This window comes from Leguminivora glycinivorella, chromosome 12, assembly GCF_023078275.1.
Source record: "Leguminivora glycinivorella isolate SPB_JAAS2020 chromosome 12, LegGlyc_1.1, whole genome shotgun sequence".
NCBI classification, from domain to species: Eukaryota; Metazoa; Arthropoda; class Insecta; order Lepidoptera; family Tortricidae; genus Leguminivora; species Leguminivora glycinivorella.
In genome coordinates this window covers 7,676,465-7,700,442 of record NC_062982.1, presented here as the reverse complement: position 1 = coordinate 7,700,442, position 23,978 = coordinate 7,676,465, and the positions used below count along the sequence as shown (strand labels likewise).

The 23,978-nt window shown below is 37.1% G+C and overlaps 1 protein-coding gene across 1 annotated transcript in view; it reads right to left on the bottom strand.

Moving 5' to 3' along the window:
* Positions 1-23,978, bottom strand: part of LOC125231690 — a 359,160-nt gene that overhangs the window by 293,344 nt on the left and 41,838 nt on the right. Inside the window, 2 exon segments of the mRNA XM_048137216.1 lie at positions 495-1,473; positions 2,088-2,375. Of these exon segments, the coding sequence (XP_047993173.1) occupies positions 495-1,473; positions 2,088-2,203 (1,095 nt within the window). The 5' untranslated portion in view covers positions 2,204-2,375.

Here is a 23,978-nt window from a genome sequence, read left to right as displayed (position 1 = left end):
GTATGAACCTTATTTGCTTAAGTAGTTTCACCTTCCGCCATAATTTTACTTTATTTATAATTTGGGTAGTTGCGAAGGAAGATGTCAAAGATGTGTTATAATTTAGTAAGAAATTCTCGACGAATTTCCTCAATTTCCTCCAATAGCATGATGATAAAATTAAAATTCTATACCGGAAATCAGGTCGGAACTTCCTTTTGACTAAGTTAAAATTATAATATGGAGACTAAGCGACCTAAGCGTGAATAAATTCGTATATTGACCCGCCCGTTCGCGCATAGTGGCAGTGATATTGGTTGCCGCATCGTATGATTATCAGCAACATTACAGACGTGTGACAGAGAAAGGGACAGGCAGATCAATGTACAAATTCTTCATGCACTAAGTTCTCAAACAATCAACTCTTAAGAATACAGTTTCGCTGCAAGAAGTCTCAGTATACAAGCTTTTGAGGAAAAGGCTTGAAACAGAAATACGAGAGGTTTATTACTTACCGATTCACCGCCAGAGTCAATCCCGTTTTCAACTAAGATGTCTTCAAACAAAACGTCGGCTTCACAAGGGGAACAAAGATTACTGAGCAATTCACTGAACCGTTCAACTTTACGAACACACACAGCCCCCAACAAACCCCCCACTTCCACATCTTTAACCATTGGCACTACTACACTATCTTCTAGTTTCACAATAACGTCTAACTTCTTTATCGCAGGTTCTTTCATTATAGGAATGTTACTTTTGTGACTATTATTGAGCATGTTGGTTAAATTATTATCCAAATATTTATGATTATTATTCAACTGTTTCTTCTCGACTTTCTCATCTTCTCCAACACAACTGTTAAATAAATCTTCAAACTTTTCCTTTTCCAAACTTGGAGAAATGCTTTTATCAAGTAAAACTTCATTCAAAATTTCCTCTCCGTTGACATGTAAGTTAATTGTTACGTTTTCTTTACTTTCTACGTTAATATCTTTCGATTCATTGTCTTCAACAGATTGTGTCTTTTCTAACTTTAAACCACTGATTTCGTCAACATTATCTTTAGGACTAATGACTAATAAATTAAGTTTGTCTTTTTCTAAAATATTTTTACTGGAATGTTTAGGTTTCGATCTAATAGCACCAATTTCCTTATCAGAAAGGCATGGGTCAGGAATGGCTTTCTGATTCTCTTTCTGATTGCTAGTCCTTTTGGGAGTTGATTTAGTTTTATCTCTATCTATTATTTTCGAGCTCTTGGGCGATTTGTTTTTAGTATCATCTATTAGGGACTGAACGGAAGAACTTCTGGTGGTTTTTCTAGGAGACGGCGAGGAGTCAGAATGGGTGGCGGCGGCAGCTCTTAAGCGAGAAGTACGAGTAGTTCTAATAGGCACTGAAGTAGAAATGGAGTTGAGGTTCAATTCTGAAGAGGATTTAAGATTAGCAGTCGTTTCCTCCAAAGGCGTCCGCTCTGCTCTTTTCGGGCGCCTGAAAATAATATAATATAGCATGTTAGAATCGTTAAGAAAATTGCTCAATTAAGTAGTGTGAGTATAATAAATGAGTCTAAAGGGAACTTTGGGACAATTTTTTATAAGCATGCATGTCTCCTATGAACGAAATGAGCGAGATTCAATAAAGAGCATCCACTGTCTATTAATCATAGTAAAATTTATTTATGCAAGTCTAGTATGATAACTACGCAATACGAAAAGAGTTTTGAATGATTCACGGGTATTTTCATTAGACTTATATTGATCGGGATATAGAGCGTGATTACCTTTTTGATTTTTGTCTAGCTCCCGATATTTCGACGCAGTTGCATGCATCATGGTCACGGAAAAACAAAAAATCAAAAAGGTAATCACGGTCTATATCCCAGTCAATATAAGTCTTACGCAATACGAAGTTTAACAAGTTAGCTTAGCGTATGTCCTGAATTGGTACTAATAACTAGTCATGAAACCTCTTGCCATGCACCTTTATCATAAGTTTCGTCATCGTCGTCATCAACAGCCTGTCCACAGCTGGACCGTCATTTCATAAGTCATACCACTGAAGTTTGACTCATCAGCAAATAAAAGAAAGAAATGTGAACTCACCTTTGCGTAACATTCTCCGAGAAAAGCGTTGCCGTTCTCGCCGTAAGCTGTTTCCTCCTCTCTTCTTTATACTTCTGTATCCTGGCCGCTCGGGCCTCGTCCTGAGGCTGACTCATGACGCTGGTGCTGTGACGTCACGTGCGCCAGCCACCCAGTTCTCTGGCTCGGTCTTTAGGTGTAACATGGATCGCGTCTAGCATGGCGACATTAAGCGCGTAGGGCGGAATAGTTGGCAGTGATGAATACCGGCTAAGGCTGGAGGTAGGTGAAGGCGCGCGTGGTGATGACCTGGAAAAGATAAAGTAAATTTTAAATAAAAGTAATATAGTATGGATATGTGGCTTCCCAAGTTACCCACAAATAAAACGGTTGTTTCGGCGTGAGCTTTACAGATTTATATTGACGTATGTATAAACTTAACTGCAGCATCACAATTTAATGCGGTAGCTTTAGTGCCGCTATAATAACTCGTAAGGGAAGCCAGGTAAAGTACAAAGGAATACAAATCCTAGTTCTGTAATCTTTGAAATCAATAAATGATCAATCAGCGCTAATTAAATCCGGCACTAAGTAACTTAAGGAAGTGGACTTAATTAGACTCCAGTTACATAAGTTTCCTTTAATTTATTACGTTTTCTCTTTCTGATTATAATTACTAAATTCCAAGAGCTTACTGCGTGAAGAGTCACATTTTGTAGAAATTTTGCTGTCGGCAACAATGTTGTATGACCATACGTGCTGTTCTCAAGCAATAGGCACCCGATTGTCGCATAAGCATAAGGACTCCAGGTAATTCGCTTAAAAATTCGAGCAACTTACTTGCCAACATCACTTATAATGTGAGAAGAATGTGACACTGTACGCAGCGGGTCACCAAAGACCAAGGGCTAAGAATTATGCGTACTTATACGAGTTATAGGCGTGCCAGGCTTGCGATTTCCAAAGCTGAGGTCGTAAGTTCGAAGTGTTCGAACCCTTGATCGTAAAACTCTGGACATCGGACTTATGTTTGCAATATCATTTGACATTTACCACAAAATTTTCGCTAAAGGAAAACTGTGAGAGATATAACCCGGTAGGTATCTAACTCGTCTCTGGGTTGAATGGTTAAATAATCGCTTACATGAAATTTTGCGCATCCATCAACGCCAATACTTGAGATTGGCCATAACCTATAAGATACAATCGGTTAAGGAGATGGCTGAAGAAATCAGATTGCGCCGTGGATTTTAGCCGAGCAATCATAGTCATCTCAATTTAAGACTTATTTTATTAGCCGCGTAGACGCCAGTTTTTTCGGCCCGTACAAGACACAACCGCCTTTTTGCAACGTCGACAAATGTGGTCGGCCCTTCAGACGTAAGCGTTTGTAATATCACACACTGTTAGCGTGAGTTTAGAGGTCGAAGGTAAGCCCGTAGAGCGCGAACAATGAATGTTTATTTTATTGACACACGTAGGTACTCGTATAGCGGGACGTTGCGATAAGTGAGACATCAAAGCCTTTGTTCCATTGTAATGTTGCCGGTAACCGTAACGAGATTATTAGATGGTTTGAGAAGAAAGGGTGATTAATATGTCTGTTGTCTTACGAGGGTTCGAGAAATGGTGTGCTATTTCCAGAAAATACGATATTATGAAGGGATTTGAAGTATTGTATGATTTTAAGATGGCTGACAATATTAATGTTTTTAGTGGATTGCGTTTTGCCTAAATTTCAGAAAAGTGAAATAAATATCTATATTTCCTAGAAGCCAGTATCTTTGTTGTCTCAGACTAGCAATTTTATAGACCACTAGCTTTTGCCCGCAGCTTCGCTCGCGTTAAATTCGAAAAATGCGGAATTCTCCATACAAACTTTCCACCACCCATTTCAGGGAAGTGGGGGGTTAGAAAGAGACAAAAAGTAGCCTATGTCACTAATGTCACTATCCCTTCAACTATCTCCAATTCTCCACTTAAAAAATCACGTCAATTCGTCGCTCCGTTTTTCCGTGAAAGACGAACAAACAGACACACACACTTTCCCATTTATAATATTAAGTAGGGATTCCTCAACCAGTACATAGCTAAAGCTAATCATAATACCTAAAGTCTAAACGGTAGACGGATTATTCAAATATATTTTTACTGTTTTCTACTGAAGAAGACATAAAATTGTCAAGACGCTTCAATATTGGAAGTGACAGATGTTGCTGAATGCTAAACGTTTTCATGTAAATGCAAGTCTCAAAGTCTGTAGGTTTCAACTGCGTCTTTACGAGGGTCATGCCAAAAGAAGTTAGATACTCCATGGTCATTTGATCGATACTGGCCAGTTATACACCATTGTAAAGGTAGGTTATTTGCTTATAAATTTAAAAATGGAACACTTGGAAATTCGTAGGATTCTTTTTTTAATTATTTTTTTTCTAAATAATTTTGGCGGGAATTTTCCACAACAATGGAGCTTACTCGATGTGATTTTCATGTTATGATATATTATGAGTCATTTATGACTTTAAAAAAGGTTTAAAACCTCAAGAGTGTTTTGAACTTTTAGTCTCGACTTTTGGAGAGTCTGCGTGTTCACGTGCAACTGTTTTTAATTGGTTTGCTGAATTTAAAAGAGGACGGGAGAGCTTTGAAGATGAGGCGAAGACCGGACGGCCGCCAACCGCAGTCACTGAAGAAAATGTACAGGCTGTGGAAAAAAATATTCGTGCGAACCGACGAATTACATATGTAGAGCTCGAGCGTGAACTGGGCATTGGATCAGCTGCATTGCAAACTATAATTCATAGTAAACTGTCTCTTCATAAGCGTTGTTCAAGATGGGTGCCGCACAAGCTCACCGATTTACAGAAAGACCGTCGCGTGGATTGGTGCAAATTTATGATAGATAAATTCGACGCAGGTGAGAAAAAAAACGTATATGATATACTTACAGGTGACGAAACATGGCTATATAACTACGATCCCGAAACAAAGCGACAGTCCACAGTATGGTGTTTTGAAGATGAGCCGACGCCAACAAAATGTCGCCGAACCCGAAGCACACAAAAACAAATGGTTGTCTCATTTTTCTGCAAGACGGGACATATTGCTACAATAGTGCTAGAAGATCAAAAGACAGTTAATTCAGAATGGTATGTGACAGTTTGTGCCCCAAGAGTAGGTACTGTCAGCTTGGTGTGACAAGCGGCCGAAGTCAGGAACCCGGCACCTGCTCTGGCACCACGACAACGCTGCCCCGCACACTTCCGCTAGAACACTTGACTATTTCAGCTCAAAAACCGTGACTATTCTGCCCCACCCCCCATATTCCCCTGACCTAGCCCCCTGTGATTTTTACCTTTTTCCTAAAATTAAAGAAAAATTAAAAGGAAAGCGATTTGAGAACAAAGAAGATGCCCTGGCTGCGTATAATTACGAAATTTCTGAGGTGTCTAAAGAAGAGTGGTCATCGGTATTTTCTAAGTGGTTTAGACGGATGGAAAAGTGTATACGTGTTCACGGTGAATACTTCGAAAAAATAGATAGTTGTAATAAAGAATACAGTATGTAAATTTTGAGTATCTAATTTCTTTTGGCATGACCCTCGTACTTATCAATATCATGTTTAGTATTTAAGGATGAATGTAGAAAAACTTAAAAGTCTACCTATTCTAGATCATACAGTTTTGTGTTTCGATTTTGTGTTTTGGGTTTCGGCAAAACGGAGCGACGAATTGACGTGATTTTTTAAGTTGAGATAGTTGAAGGGATGGAGAGTGATATAGGCTACTTTTTGTCTCTTTCTAACGCGAGCGAAGCCGCGGGCATAAGCTAGATGGAAATAACCACAAAATTAAGGGTGCAGATATTATTATGGTATTCTCTCTAACACACTTAACAATGTTTCAAAGTCAAAGTGAATTCTGGTCGATCTTCAGGGTAAACGTTATATTTAGGTCAGCATATATATGAATACTATACGTAACAAAAGATCTGCTGACACACTTCCCCATCCTACGTATTACGTACACAGCCTAGACCTAAACCACTTATGTAAACTACATTATATCAGTCGTCAGCAAAACGTAAAACGTCTTACACGGTCTTTAGACAAATTAAATTATACACAATGTCAATACCAATTACGGTTTGCTGGGGAAACAGGAGTATTTCTTAAGCCGGCGGAAGCGACACAAGCAATATAGTTAATAAATAAATATATGGTTCACTATTATCTGGCTGATGTCACGTTTGGCAGACACACCTTACAGCAGAATATGCTTTGACATAAATCATTTCGCAGATTTTTGTAATACCAAATCGTCTGTTGTCATAATATTGATGAGCATAATAGTTTTCTAGTCGAACAATGCTTTTGCAGATAATAATTGTGCATAATATTTAAGCGGCATAAAGTTGCAATTTGCTATTTGATAGCGAGTTGGATGTGTTGGGTAATGGGTATGCAAGTTCACTGCCTGGTATCATATTATATTATGTGTCCTCAGACCTGTCTAAATAGTCTCACACTGAATAGTTTAATAGTTATTTATGTGACCGGTACATAATGAGAGGCATTTACTACAACAGTACTACAACTTTACTCTTTAGATTTCCGTAATTTATTTTTTATTATTTCTCATTATTCATTATTCTATATTGTATTATTGACATTGGTTATTCTTGATTTGTACTATGTAGTACTAAACCTGTATTTATTTTATTTTTACCAATATGACATTTTAATATTTTTTTGTTCACACTGCTTTTTTCCATTTTTATTTGTAATTTTAATTTTATTATTTCTTTTGTAACGATCGTTATACGAATAGTAATATAAGCTGAAATGTAAATTTTAATTGTGTGAAATTTGTATAAACGAGAGAAAACTAAACTAAACTTTAAACATGAGTGTCGTGACAGTTTTCGTACGAGTATCGTACGAATCGTCATTAAAATGTACGAGAGATGATATTTGAAGAAGAGGTTTATTTTGGCGAGACGTACGAGTAGATGTAATGAAATACGTGTTGCGCTCGAATGTTTTTACAGTTTTTATTGGATGCTCTTGGAAGCCTAGATAAGATAGGACTAAAGAGTCAGAATGAAATGTAAAATTGTAGATGTACCCAATTCAAAATCAAAAGTACTGTACTTAAAGACATTTTTATAAGAAAAAATAAGTAGTGAAAATATCAAGTATTCTGATTGAGCAGCTGCAGACAATGAAAACTAAAGCATTTATGTTCAAAGATAAAGTGTCAAGTCGTGTCGTGATACGAGTAAATTAGATTTTTTTAATATATCTAAGGAATTGGCACATAAGAAAATTGATTGAAAGTCAAATAGATCACAAAGTAAACAGATAAGTTTAACATTGCAATTATTATTCCAAGCATCCACCGAAGTCTTATTAGATTTGCGACAGTTCCACTTCCTTGCCATCAGAGCTTACCCTGTTGAATATTTACCCTGTTTCTGTTAATTTACATGTCAGATCTCTGCATGGATATGTTCACAGATATAGAAAGAAAGGAGATTTGTATTGAATACGCCTGTCGTAAGTCTTGAAACCAAAACTTGTAGTTTATACGCTCCTATTGCTCAATACACGCGCATCATTTCCACGAATGTGTACATGAGAACGACCAGCTAGTCGCGTCATCAGTCATGCACACAATGACAACTGTATGCTCAATGCCGACGGCGGGTCCCTGTCTAGTATTATAAGCTCTGAGGATATGTACCTATCAGATATGTCGCCCAGTACATGGAGCAATATATGACACCCACATTTACAGAGTTATTTTCCAGCAACGGGATCTTCCAGACATAAAGGGCGGAGAATTCCCCGATGTGACATAGAAAAGCGTAGGTTTTCTAGCCAGAAAAGTCAGTGAGTCAAGAAATTAGCTTTCTCATTTTGCCGCGTGGCGTAACTCGTTAGTAAAATTGCATTTCGCAGAAAACAAGATCAGACGATTCTCGGTAATTGAAGTTCAACAAAAAGGAAATTGGATTGGCTTGACTCCTTTCCTATTTCACACTGTTATTGTTTCCAATATTACCTAGTTATTAACTTGAGTTATATAATCGATTCGATTTACTAGAACGCAATCTTTCTTTTAGCCCACAATCGGATTATCGGATCTAAAGAACTTTCATTAAATAACGAGGCATCTTAAGGAAGATAAAGGGGCCTACTACTATCAGGACGCCGGACGAGATAGTAACCAACCACAGTTGACAGACACGTCAAACGTCAACAGCATGCAGCAGAAGTGTACAAGAAATTCCCCGACAAAAAAAAAATACGGAAAAATTAGGAGACCGACGCGACGGTTTGGTGCCGTGCCAGCGTGCCACCGACCGTTGGAAGTTTAAAGTGACAGCAAAGGATACATGATGCTGTTTATTGTGAGTGATAAAGGGCTTATCAGAGTGACAAGTAACCGTCTACACGTTACGTCCGTCTACACGAGAATGTTATTAGTTTCATTTCAAGAGAACTTTACATGACAAGAATGTCCGCTGATATACCCAAGAATGATAGACCACTGCCGTCTGATAGATGGCCCCTAAAGTCAAATACCATCCTTAAACCCCGCTAATCCCGCTATGGAATGTAATAAGTGCGTCGAGTTCCAATTTTATTGAAGGTAAAACGAATTGCGTGCTCTCGCACTCTGATTCACCCGTCGCTGGACGATTACGTCTAGTTTGCGTCAAGAAACACGATCAAACAAATCTAGTTCCTAACACCATGTATTCAAGTCTTCGATCATCCCATTTAACGGATACCAGCCACGCATGTATCCGCATAGCAAACGCAAGAAAAACGTTGCGATTAATAGCGCAGAAAATAAAAGTGGTTCACGTTATCGACGTGTAGGTAATTAAACTTGGTCGTTGACACGGTAACATCTTCATTTCTTTTTCTCACGATATATTGGCCTACCATTTTTGTAGCTGGGTAAAGTAGGTAAGTAATAAGCTATTTTTCTAAACAAGCTTTGTCTTAACTTAACTGTTCAACCAAAAGACGCTACGGGAGCGAAAATGCTAAAATGGAAAGGCCCCTTTCAATTTGGGAATTTCAGTTAAATATACTAGTGTTATTAACTAGATTTATCGAAAAAAAAAATGTCCATTAAGAACAACTCAGTTAAAAGATATTGCGAAAAAATCTTTAAAATCGAGGTTCCGCTCTCGACTGTTTCCTCCTTCAAAACTTATTTAAACGGAACGAAATTTGAGAATCTGAATAACAATGAAATAATCTGTGTCGGACCGTTTAGATTTTTTGGCTAATTGTTACCGATCTTGAGTATCACACCTTTTTTTGAGCCATATTGAAAAAGGCCGTTTTTAGAAATTTTTGATTGGCTCTAGCGACTATTAATGAAATGAAATGAAATGAAATTGAAATGAAATGAAATGAAATGAAATGAAATGAAATTATTTATTACGCACAGTTTTAGGTACAGAAAGGTGGAAATATATATCTAGGAATACAAGTGTGTACTTCAGAGGTATCACTAAAACTACCTTACAGGCATGCATAATGTACTTACATTCTAATCTATTCAATAACCTAGCTTATTTATAGTTGAGAAATTCGTTTATACTATAAAAGCATTTATCCACAAGCCATTTCTTTAATTCTTTTTTAAATCGATTGAATGGTAAATCCTTAATCTCGTCCGGCACTTGATTATAAATTTTTATACACATAATAAATGCATTCTTTGCTACGAGTGACAGCTTTGTTGGAGGTATATACAATTTGTTCCGATATTGTGGACGTACAGGATTTCGATAAACTTCCTTGACTTGCTGGAAGAGATGGCCATGCTGATACACAAATATGCAGGCATTAAATATGTAAATAGACGGGAGCGACAAAATATTCTGATTTTTAAAATAAGGTCTACATGAATCTAAGGTTTTCAGTCCATAAACAGCTCTTACGCATTTCTTTTGCATGAGAAATGCATCATCTATATCCGTAGATCTACCCCACATAATTATGCCATATTGAAGAATCGAATGAATATAACCATAATAGGAAGTAAGTGCCGCATCTATTGAGACTACTTGCCTTATTCTCTTTAATGCATATACAAAACGATTCATTCTCGAACATAGGTCGACTATATGCTCTTTCCAGCTGCAGAACCGGTCAAGAGTTACACCTAAAAATTTAAAACTAGTTACTTCGTCAATTTTATGACCATTGTAGTTAACATCGAGATTTTGTGGTTTTCCCTTGTTAGTATAAAATTGCATTAACTTAGTTTTGGCTAAATTAACTCTAAGATTATTACACTCTAACCATTTTATTGTTTTTTCCAAGGTGTCGTTAATCAATCGTTCGTAAGTGGTTAGATTATCTGATTTAATAACAATACTTGTATCATCTGCAAATAAATAACATTGCTGTGTCAGAACATTTGGTAAATCATTGATGTATAATAGGAACAGTAATGGTCCCATTATGCTACCTTGTGGTACGCCATATTTATTATGTACAAAATTTGATCTGTATTTCATAATGTGTTTATTATTAGAACAATATTGAGATATCTCCACGCATTGGGTTCTACTTGTCAAATAAGATTTAATCCAATCATAAGCCAAACCACGAATACCGTACCGATAAACTTTCTCCAATAATCTTCTGTGACAAACGAAATCGAATGCCTTACTCATATCCATAAAAATAACGCTTACAGGTATTTTTTCGTTTATGCATTCAGTGACTGTTTTCATTAATTGGAAGATAGCAAGGCTTGTATTTCTATGTCGACGAAAGCCATTTTGTTCATCTTTAAGCAAATCATTACTTTCGACAAAGTTACTAATTCTTGAATATAAGACTTTTTCATAGATCTTAGAAAATATGGATATGAGTGTTATTGGCCTATAATTATCTACTTGGTTTTTGTCTCCCTTTTTAAATAGTGGTTTGACAATTGATTTTTTTAGTATCTCCGGGAAACGGCCTTGTGTCAAGGATAAATTAATTGCGTGTCTTAAGGGTTCGCCTATTATGTGAATGCTCATCTTTATAATATCAGTACTGACTTCGTCATAACCAACTGCTTGAGAATTACTCAAAGAAGCAACAACTTTTTCCAGTTCAGTAATTGAAACCGGTCGCAAAAAAATACTTTTTTCGAATTGCGGTACAGTTTCATTGATTTCTGAAAAACTATGAATTTTAGGACAGTTATCTTCAACTACATTAATGAAATATTTATTAAAAATATCCGCTACATCATCAGGATCACTATATACAACTTTTTTATCAATAATCTGTTGAATGTTATTAATACAAGTATTAGCAGCCGTGTACTGCTTGATAACATTCCAGGACGCCTTACATTTATTATTCGAATTGTTTATAAGCGACATATTTCTACTTTTTTGTGAATCATTGATACATTTTTTTAGGAGCATTGCATATTTGCGATAAAGTGCAGTATTGGCAGGGCATTTATTATACCGGCATCCCATGTACAAAGTTCGTTTTTTCCTACAACATTTACGTAAGCCTTTTGTCAGCCACTCATATTTATTTGACACATTTTTGACTTTTACTCGAATGATAGGGAAACATAAGTCGTAAAACAAACAGTAAAGTTCATGAAATTTATTAAAAGCTAGTTCAGAGTCATATTCTTCGTAAACTTCATTGAATGAGAGACAGGACAAGTAACTAAGGAACTTTACTTTATTTTCTTTAGAGAAATCTCTTTTATTTTGGTACCACCATGTCACCGGTTTCTGCTTAGGTTCAATTAATGATACATTGTAAGTTTGGGCTGTGTGATCGGAGAGGCCCAGATCGTGAATACTGGCCTTTCCATTGGTAACATTGCTAATAATTTGATCTAATACATGTTTGTGACAGTTTGGTAATACGGGTCGGGTTTTTTATTTGTGCTTTAAGGTTATAGTTTTCTATAGTATCTAAAAAACATTTTGCATGTCTAGTTTTTTTCATCACGTCTATATTAATATCCCCACATAAAATTAATTTCTTCTTCGGATTTATGGTTAATTCATCAAGCATCTGATCCAAATTTAATATGAATGTGTCTACGTTGGAGGTCGGAGTTCTATATACACACAAAACATACATCCCATAATTTGATAATTCTACACCGCAACATTCGAAAACGCATTCCTGCGTATATTTTTCTATATTTGGGATGGGTTTATGTTCAATACTTTCTCTCGTGAGAATAGCGACACCCCCTCGCTTTTTGTCTGCTCGAGAAAAACTTGCCGCTACATTATAGTCTTTTATTTTTAAGTTAACTTCTGAACCCCTTTGAATAAATGTTTCACTGAGACATATTATATCTAACAAAGTACCGTTTCTTCTAAAGTCATCCAATACCGAATATAACTCATCTTGTTTATTCAGTGCACCTGTTATATTTTGATGAAATATTGTTAATCTCCTATTTCCCGTAATGGGACCTGACTGGCCTGGTCTAAAAAATTGTTCCCTTCACTTTTCTTTATGACTTGAAGATAGTTTGTGATTTTATTGGGCGATCTGGTCGATTTTTCAATATTGCTATGTATCACAGGTAGAGTATTGTTAATGTCTATAAAGGTATCGCTACAAATATAAAGAAAATCCCCAATGTCCTGAAAAATTTGACTCAAACCACGGTTGTTGATATGGCCAGATCGTTGATAAAACATGGTAGCATCATATGAAAGGTTCATGTTAGAATCTAAAATGTATGCGTATTCATATTTTATTATGTCAAGATAAAGTAATCTGTTGAACGATTCTACCCTCCAGTTAAACATACTGTTTACTCTGTTTCCGCAGTTGAAGGTAGGAACACATAGAATTACATTTGTATGTTCTACAGCTTGGATGCTATTTCTAATATCTGTAATTAAGGTAACATAGTTTTGTGACACTTTGAAATCTTCCTCGCCAATTAATACAATACAATAGTCATCCTTCGTGAACCCTGCGAGCTTTTGTGGTAAGTCTTGTAGCAATTGTCTTACTCCTACATGTGGATACAAGAGATGGCAGAGATCGTAACCTACGCTTAAGTGACGTTGTGCAATACGTAGAAGGTTATTTGTGACATTTGCACTCAAAATACTAATTTTCTTTCTCGTACAATGTTGGTGTTTGTTCCTGTCGTCATTTATCTGGTCCTGGCTTGATTTGGCTGTTACAAAACTATTTCTTCCTATGTTTGTAAGGTCCTCTTCAGTATTTGAGTTTGTGTTAGAATTTGTAGATGAAGTTTGATTTGTGTGAGGTGGTGAATTGACTATTAGTTCATTCATAGTTTTCTGTAACCTCATTACTAATCGTTTTATGCTTGAAAGTGATTTATTCGATTCCCTGTAAGATTTTTGTTTAATTTGTTTATTTTCTTTCAAAACATTGCTTAATTTTCTTTTTAATAATTGTATTTTCATCTTCAGTTGAGATATTTGATCTTCTAGTAGGGTAATTTTGTTTTTTTCAGACTCAGCAGTTGCTGTAACTCTAAGAATTCGTTGCGGCGTTCTTCTTTTTGGGGTGTCCTCATTGAGTAATTTGTTGTAGACGTTATGCTTCTTTATATAATCTTCTATTTGTTTTTTAAGTTCATTGTTTTCACTGTTCAAACGTTCTATTTCACTATGAGCACTCGAAAGTTCAGTCGTAGCATTCTGTAATTTATCTTTTAATTCAGCTGTTTCTGAACTGTCTAGGTGAGATATATAAGGTAAACTCCGTGGGCTGTCATCAATTAGGGAAGATGCTGAGAGCTCTGCGTTGCTTAGGTTGCTAGCAAGGTTCTCAGTCGACGTTGTTTTTAACAGCAGGGGCGATTCAGGTTTATCCATGGGACATTCATTGATAATCTTAGCTTTGTTTGGGTCTTTTTTTGGCTTTTTACATATGCATTGACGGCATTTCCAAGATGATTTTCTGTCTATTGTCATTGATTTAAAAGTTCGTAACGTAACAGTAGTACATGGTAGATCATAGATGTTGTTACACAGGGAACATTTCATGACATCATTGTTTTTTATCAATTTCCCGCAGTTCCCGCATTTAGTCGTATCCAATTTGGGCGTAGAATTTGAAATAGTGGTGGCCATTATTAGAATTTGTGGTATATTTTCAAATGCAATATAATTGTGTTACGAAATTTAATTTTTCTATCAACAATATGTCAATGTAATGCAAATATGGTTTCCGAACGCATCTATTGTTATTTTTATGCTGTCCACACTGACGATGACTGTCATGTATGACAGATATGTCACTTGAGTTTGTTGTCCAATCAGGTGTTTGAGGTTAAGCCGAAACCGTCAGCTTTCTAAATTATTTTTGATAGTTTCCTTTGTTTACAAACTCAAAATTACATTCAAAAGTGCAACGGTAATTTAGCGATTTTGTAAAAGTGCTAGTGGAATGTACCTGGGTTCTCTCTTGGTGTTATTAGGAGATATTCCGATGTGAGTGATCCATGTTCACTTTTCAATATGTTGTAACTCGTGTTGTTGATGTTCTTATTAATTATTTTAATTAAAAATGCTTGGAGTTCTCACTATAGGTGCTTACTTGGCTAGGGTTGCCAGCTATAAAATAAAAACAGCTTAAAATAAAAACAACAAAAAAATCAAAACGGTCCGACACAGATAAAAATAATAATAACCTGTGTTGAAAAAATCATTGCTCTATCTTGAAAAACCAGGGAGGAAATAGTCGAGAGCGTTTGTATGAAGAATTGACCTGTATCGTATCGTCTTAAACTGCAAAATAGCAAAGAGGATCGAGTAAATGAATAGAGAACTGCTGTCAAAGTAAAATGTGTAAGAGTCTCAGTGCATAGACTGCCATCTCTCGACACAGGCTTCTTTAAACCTCAGTTTTGACAATTTAACTACTCGTCCAAATAAGAAGGTTAAAGGTCGCTCAGTGATAGGTCCCCTCGGTTTTGTATTGGATTGGTTAACCGACAAATGTACTAACTATTCTCACTACCCAAACAACCAAAACTACCCAAAATGTACAAATTATTTGTTTACCTTTTTTAAGTAGGTACGCTTGTTTCATAGACATTATATCTATGCGGAGTTAATATATGTCTTTCAAAATATTGTGAGACAGACAACCTTAATTGGACGTTCAAATCAAAAGCGAACGAAGACAACTGCAAACGTGGTTTATTGAACCGGTACACGCTATTCAATTCCAAAAAAGCTCACAAAACGTGCTTGAATTCAATCTAATAGACTTGTCAGTTAATCTTAACGTATTGGAAATTGAATATCGGCACGCCAAGACATCCATGTAAGAAGATCTGAATTTATCGCAAGAAATTCTAAGTCCCTTTGAAATCGTATTGATAACCAAATCAGCATTCGAGTCGCACCGCCGCTTTCAAGATATTTGCTATTGGACTAACATAAATTCATCTCGCCGACTTCGCAAAGTATTATATTCGCGGAGAATAGAAATCTCAAGTGATAATATACAGAATATATTCAATACTAGATTTCCCCCGCGGCTTCGGTCGCGTTAAATTCGAAAATTACGGAATTCTCCATACAAAATTCCACCCCCTATTTTAGGCAAGTGGGGGGGTTAGGAAGAGACAAAAGTAGCCTATGTCACTCTGAATCCCTTCAACTATATCCACTTAAAAAATCACGTCAATTCGTCTTTGTCGTGATTCGTCCGTTTTGCCGTGAAAGAGGGACAAACAAACAGACACACACTCTTTCTCATTTATAATATATTAGTATGGATATATGCAATATGATTCGGACTGTTTGTTTTATGTAAGCAAGGAACTTTCCGTTTGAGATAAACGATGTGATTTTATTAAAGTCAGGTGGAATATTTGATGGATGTTGATTGATAGTAAATTAGTTGTGATTGTATATGCGGTGCTTTTGGTTAACACGAGACATTATTTGGCAGTTTAGCAATTTTTCCATTTATTGTTTATTTGTTTAAGAATTTGAAGTTTGTATACATAATATTGGAATAGAATAGAGGACCAAATACCATAACAAAATTAAAATTTTGAAAAAATCCCCCGACCGCGACATAGTGTCCGATTTTAATGAAACATGGCTAAAGATTAAAGAACACTCCCGACCCAACTAACTCGACAGACACACGCACAGACAGACAGACAGACAAACAGACAGATAGACAGACACGTCAAACTTATAACACCCCGCCGTTTTTGCGTCAGGGGTTAATTATCGGACATCAAATGCTAAGGAGCTTTTTACACTTAAGTAGTCATTATCATAAACAGCATGACATAGTGTTGTAGGCGAGGTATTCTGTACTCAGTCGAGAGTTTGAATCCTAAGCCACTCTAGAACCCTGTCTTATTGACACCGTGTTCCATTTGCCATGGAAGCCACTTTGACGTTTACTGTGAAAAGGTTCTACAGTGACTGTACCTTTAGCCCTGCTGGAGCTGACGTAAACTGGTAATATATTAATGAGACAACTTTGTTGCACGGATATAGCAAACGCTCAGCTCAAGGAGGTTATCGCGAGCTCTATTATTATGTATCTATCGTTCGTTCAGTACCCTCTCTTTTGTCAGAGACAAGTTAATAGAAAGACAGTCTTCATAAAAAGTAATTTATTAAACTGTCATATATTGTCTTCGGTTACCGCGATAGTTACTCATGAAATAAAACTATCGAAACGGATTAAGTCGCGTATGATGAATTTACAATTTATCCCGACGTTTCGACGTATTTGTTTTTTTTTGTCAATTTTGTGTAGATTAATTGATCAATTGTTTTTTAACATATTAATAGTAAATTTTTTGAATATTGTATAACTAGTTTTATTTATAGTGTGTGGACCTGCCATAGAAATCTATATTATTTATGGTCATGGTTCGTTAATATTTCTTGTATGTGGGTAGCTTTTGCACATTCTAATTTTTCTTCACCCGTTGACCACGAAAGCTGTAAAGTGTTCGAAACGTAGGGATGAATTATAAATTCATTATACGCGATTTAATCCGTTTCCATAGTTTTATTTTATAAAACTGTCGTAGACATTAGGGTTTGATTGTAGGAGGGATATGACCAGGCGGTGTAGTAAGTACGCTGTCGACCGCAGAGTCAGAGTACAGGAGGTGACAGTTCGTTCTACAGATTCAGATTAAATCCTCTCTCCGAAAAGACTATTATTTATTTAAGCGTATGGCGTATACTTGTAGACAATTAATATTATAAGTCGACATTCAGGTTACGCAACCAACCGATCGCGTCACGTGTCCAATTGGTATAGAGATCCACCGGGCTGCCTTGGAAACGTCTCTTAGGGCATCGTTCGACTATGTGCTGGGTAGTTTGATAGTCTGTATGTTTAGGTATTTAAAAAAAATGTGAACAAAATCTACTATCAAAAGCCTCCTTATGCCAGTTGAGGATAAAAAAACATTACACGACCATATAAGAAGGATAAAGACAGATCGCTCAGCTCAGATCGCCATACTCTTGGTTTTATACTTGCTTGGTTCACCAACAAATGTTGTAAGTACCCGAAATTGTGCAAATTATTAATTTACGTTTATTCGTGGCTCTTCATATTCTATCTGTATGTCTCGAAAATTGTTTATTGCCTGTGTGCCTACGAATAAACCATTATTCTATTCTATTCTTCTATTCTATTTAAATACCTAAAAGTAATACAGAGTATAGCAACAAGCTTCGAGTAGTCTCCATATTGTCAATGTCTATCTTTTCCATGTCACTGACTATCATGACGAGAAAGTGGTATGTTCGCAATAGCACACGTAACGCGCGATAATGCCCCCGTCAATATTTGCTGTGACGCGAACGACCCGATGGACTTTTCTCTCGCTATCAGCATTTGTTTATTTATAATTAAATGGATCCACTTGTCTGTCCGTTGATCTTATTATTCTTCCTTTTTGGGATTGAAGTTCTTTGCCTTTATATGTGTTAGATTATTATGCCAGCGGCGGCCGTTGGATATTGAGTTTTATTATGTACCTAGAAAATGCAAAATGGAAAGGATAATGTGAATTTTAGATTAGCTCTGATTTAGCGTCTGTCCATTCAATGCCAAAAGATATTGCGAAAAAATCTTTAAAATCGTTTCCGCTCTCGGCTGTTTCCTCCTTCAAAACTTAATCAATCGTAATGAAATTTGAGAATCTGAATAACAATGAAATAATCTGTTTCGGACCGTTTAGTCTTCAAAAACCAGGGAGTAAATAGTCGAGAGCGTTTGTATGGAGAATTTACCCTCCTGTATCGTCTTAATGTTGGACAAGTCCAATAAGATGACATGTATTTGTGATAATCAGCGTCAGTCTGTCACACACGTTGCCAATATCCGTCTATAAACCGAAGCTGCCAATGATTCATTTGATTTGACTCATAAGGGCTCTTCTCAAGGCTACTAAAAAAATAAATGGCAGTCAAAGGTCAACAAACACTTGACTTTTTATAATGTTGACATAACCGTCCTTATTAAAACTTATTATCATGGGGCTGACATCATCGCGCCAAGTTTATTGTGTTGTGAAGTTTATTTCCTAGTTGCAAAACGCTATATATGCAAAACTGAACAATACAAAGTAAACGATCTGCGAGTGACACATAGATAAAGGCATGACACAAGGTCGTATTTCGTAATGGAACGAAATTCAAAGTTTAAAATATCTTCTTTCTGGGTACGTAGCACATGTCGAAAATCAAATGTCCGAAGTACGAAATTCCGAAAGACATGATATCGAAAATCAAAATTGCTATTGTACGAAATTCATAAATGACCACGAATGGATGAATGAATTTGATGATGATTGTGATTTTCGACATTGTGCTACGTACCCTTCTTTCTTTGATGACCTATCTGGCATTATCAGTAGAAAATGCATAAATTGGAAAGCCTACGATGGTCTTGGGATCGGGTGGCATCTATGTGATGAGCATAGATGTGTTCCTGATTCATGGGTGTTATTTTGGGGCGGGGATCTGGGGGGTTACCATGACGTGATTCAGTTTAGGAGAGAGGGACGGAGCTATGTAACTGCTATAGCTGTGTCCCTTTCTCTCAACCTAAACTGAACGTTTTTAGTACGTCATGGTATCTTCTCTCATCATAACTGAGTATTTTCATTGACTTTTAAAGTCCCACACGTGCGATCAAATGCGAGAACTTAGAGATATTTTCATTGACACAGTTCACACAGTAGCTAAAACGTGACAGTAATTATTCAATATTCCAGAGTTTACATTTAAAGGTGATAACTAAAAGTTAAGTTTAAATAGCTGTCTAAAGTCTTTAGTCCGTCCGTTCGACGTAAAGTTTCGCGTTTTAACTTTTCTACGAAAACGGGATATTGGATAGCTTAGAAAATCTCAAGTTGCTAGGTTGCTACCAAACGAGTAAGAAGCACTTTATACTTTAGCAACACTTACGCCACCGCAATGCTTATCAAAGAGTCTAGGTAATGGTCGTTAGAACTTACAGCTTCTTGTTTAATACCTTTTACCTTATGCATCTCTATCTCTACTGTCTTATCAGCATTTAGCCACATTTTAGAACAAATCACCATGTCGGGGTTTTTTGAAATTTTTAATTTTGTATCGTGGTTATTCTTTAACTAAATACAAACTAATATTATAGACGTTAAATTTGCGCTACCATTTACACGAACGTATATTTATTCAAGTACAAGTATTACAATTATTACAAGCAACCCACTACAAGAAAGTCGAGAAGGGTTCGCCATGACGTCAGCAACTTGACATTAACGTCCTACGCGCCTTCCCCACAAATGATGATCGAGATGAAACACGGACATTAAATAGGATAAATTCCTTTCTTATCTCAACACCAAAACCCTCAAATGCGGGCCCATTTACAGCTGATAACGATACGATTCGGATTGAAAAGGTATTTATGAAAAACATCGATAAAAGCGCTGGGCTTGTAGCCAAGAGTAAAATTGTTGACGTCCCATATCGTATCGTATCGTTGTTATCTCTCTATCGCTCTTCCGTATTGATGCGACAGAGTCAGTTGCGTATCGATGGCCAGCGAACGACAACGATTGTACTCTTGGCTAAGGGCCTTGATATGACTACGATACGATTCATATTGCAAAGACCTGGCCCCGTAGCTGAATGGCATTTCTGCGACGCGAAACGCCGCAGAAATGTAGTCTGGGTCTGTCGCGGCAATACGCAAGAGGGATAGAGATAGATAGCTACGAAAGAGATATTATCGTGAGCGTTTGTGCATTCGGCTGTGCACACTGATGTGGTGATGATGGAAGTCTAGGAGCATGCGGATCTAATAAAATATCGTTTATTCTTTTATTATTCATTTAGGTATAATTGAAAAAAAAAAAGGTACTTCCAATAGTTCCAATCCGTTACGGACAACTTTATTTTCCTATTACGATGGCAAAATCTCGTGAGTCTGTGTAGAAAAAACATAAAAAAAAGACTAATAGGCCAATAAATGTCAGTACCAAAGACAAAACCTCAAAATCCACATCCTTACACGAAATGAAACAAAACATCTAGACTTTTCTAGATGACAGAAAAACCTAGTATCACAGTTTCTGCTCCAGCCACTTGGCGTGTAAATTAAATTGCGACAGAGTTGTTTAGAGTCGTCGGTTGGGTTTTTACTCTGAGCCCATTACTTAGATCTGGGGGGCTACCATGAAGTGCTAAAGCCGTTCAGTTTAGGTTGAGAGAGAGGGACGGAGCTATGGAACTGCTAGAGCTTCGTCCCTTTCTCTCAACCTAAAGTGAATGGCTTTAGCACTTCATGGTAACCCCCCTGACCATGTTTAAGGCACTAGTTGAGAGTAGAGAAGTAACCAGAGTAACAAGGAATATAAACAGTGTTGTTTGTGACGGATATAGCTAAGCACTACACAGCTGACTTCGTACATTGTTTTGGGTGACATACTTATAAAGAAAGTTTATGATTCTGTACGCATACCGTGGCATACACTTATATAGGGCTGGTTCAGACACAGCGGAAATCGCGCGGATGCTAACCGCGCTGATCAACCGCGCGGATCTTATTTTAATAGCATAGTACTAGAACGTTCACACTACACCCGCGCGGTGTAGTGTGAACTGTTAGCATCCGCGCGATTTCCGCTGTGCCTGAACTGAACTAGCCCTTAGGGTCCCCCCACCGCCGTCGTCGCCTCTCCAACGCCTGCGCGGCGTCGACGCCGCGCTTCCGCAGCGCCGACGAGAGGTTGCGGCGCCTCTCGAACGTCGACGTCGCAGTAACGTCCGCGCGGTGTCGACGCCGCGTTAGCGCCGCGCCTCCTCGACGTCAGTGGCAGTAAACCAAAAGTAGCTTATACGTTAGTTCGTATGCCTTAACTAATTTTTTGAAAAGTTATTTCTATAATGTACGTGCGTCGTGCATCAAGGCGACTTGTTTACAGAGGGTCTGTGGCCTGTGTTGTATCAACTACGTTTGACGTATTGCTTCCCTGTCACACTTACGATTCCCAAGTGCGACAAATGTGTCAAAAGGTTCACGGCAGGCCCTCCTCAATGAATGCATCAGAAAAACTGTCATTTCATAGAAATATTGTAAAAACACTAAACAGAGAATGTGTCGAAGAAACGGGAGCAAAAAGCAATATTTACGCGTCTAGCGACCGTCATGATGCAGAAATTTAAGGTTTTTGATGAGTAGATTACGTTTATTTGCCATAATTTGTTAGTTACTAAAAATACCGGGAATCCGGTATTACAATATTAAATACCGGTTTTGAAATCTACCCCAAAAATCCCGAGATACTGGGATCCCGGGTATTGTAAGGCCTAGCTGGACGTTGGTCGCCGCTGGCATCGCGGAGGCGCTGCGCGGGCGCGGCGTTGGCGCTGCGTCGACGCCGCGCGGTCGCCACTGCGACGTCGACGTTCGATAGGCGCCGCAACGTCGCGTCGGCGCTGCGGGAGCGCGGCGTCGACGCCGCGCGGGCGTTGGAGAGGCGACGACGTTCGCGTGACGCTAGATGTGGGGGGACCCTTAGCTGTTGCTAACGTACGCGGTCCAAAACCTTCAATCGAATCTCAAATTGTTAAATAACTTGGTTAGGCCCGCGATAAAGTTGTTACTCTGTTTACATTCCTTACTCTCGATACTCAGGTTGCAAATGGTTTCAAAGGCAACACGGTGCGAACAAAAACCTAAACAGAATCTACAAGCGGTTTTTGTGAACTATGAGAATGGATGTTAGTTCTAAACAATGTGTAGTTGCAGAATGGAGGGGAAACAAAAAATAAACTAATATGCTATGCATTTATAATTAAATCTATTGTTTTTTTTTTTTTTTTTTTTTTTCAGTTTTGAATGCAGTTATGGATCCCTCTATTACGTGTGGTCCAATATGCTTAGTCAGCTTAGGATATCTCTTGTACGGAGGCCAAGATCCTTTTTGGGTCTCTGAGCCAGTGAAGTAGGTAAGTAAGGATCTAATGACCTACTTTTTATTAACAAAAATGTACATATTTGTATCAAGGGCATATGTTATGTAAAGAGAACATGATAACTACTATGTTTAGCTACAATACAAGGGTGTCTGTAACCAAATGTTTAAAGGTTAGAATAAAGGTAAAGACGTTAAAATTTTATGTTGTGCTTTCGTATCAATTATGATAAATTATAAAAACCCTCGTGGAGGCCATACGTTCCAGTTCCAGCGCAAAAAATGTATCCTATTTCCATACTTTAATCCCCTGCTCTCTTCGTTATCTCATATATCATATATATCTTACTCAATAACAAACACAGGTATTTCACCTTATAATAAAATAACTTAGATTAACGCGCTGCAATTTAAATCATGTTAATCATGTATTACACATGTACGTTTACATAAGAACTCGTTCACTGAACCCCAAAACCATAAACAAACTAAAACGCGAAAGCTAATCCGTTTTTGAAAACTAATTAAATCGAATTGGCATTTTAAAAATCACTGATGAATTTCAACTATTCAGTGGTAGTTTTATTCGGTTTTTCAACTGTGCAGAATTCATTAGAAATAAATGGAATTCATAGCTCTTCATAAAGAATTAAATTGTCGTCAGAAATTGAAATCATTTTCAGATTTTCTAAATCAAATTAAAGGTCTGAGCATTTTACATATAAATTCAAACACTTTATCAGTCTATTCTAGGGTTTCAAAAGTACTAAATTACTCTAAGTTGGAACCCTAGCATTGCTAGCATTCAGACCTAATGAGCGCACTGGCTGCATTGGAAACTATGATGATTTCTCACCACTAGAGAGTGCATTTCAAACCTACATTATGTTAATGGCTCATCAGAGACATCGCTAATACTTATGGTAATAACAATGACACGAGCCGCATGCATAGACTAATACGTTGAGTTCGGAGGATATATCGCTATTTCTATTTTGAAGTCTAGCTAATATTCTAAACCATATAAATATAATGACAATTTCATATCTGTATATGTGTATGCCTGTGCATGATGTGATAAGCCAGTTGAGTGTATGCAAATTGATTCGATGATAATGATATTTAAATCATATTCATGTCTAAATATGTGCACATCAGACAAGTCAGACCAATTTTTTTTATAAATGCATTGAACTTTTATTGTATGTCAAGGTTTATATCATCCCGTAGGAGAGTCGCTGGCATACTCAGTCAATAATTCAAATTTAGTTCTAAGACTATATGTAATAATTTGATTTTAGCGTTTATTTTTTAGCAGTATGTTTTTTTTGCAGTTATTACAGCTAATATATGCTAACATAGCACATACAAAGAAACATTCCAAGAAAAGTAAATCTCTGACACTCGGCACAATGCTGTATCTAGTGCATGGTAATGT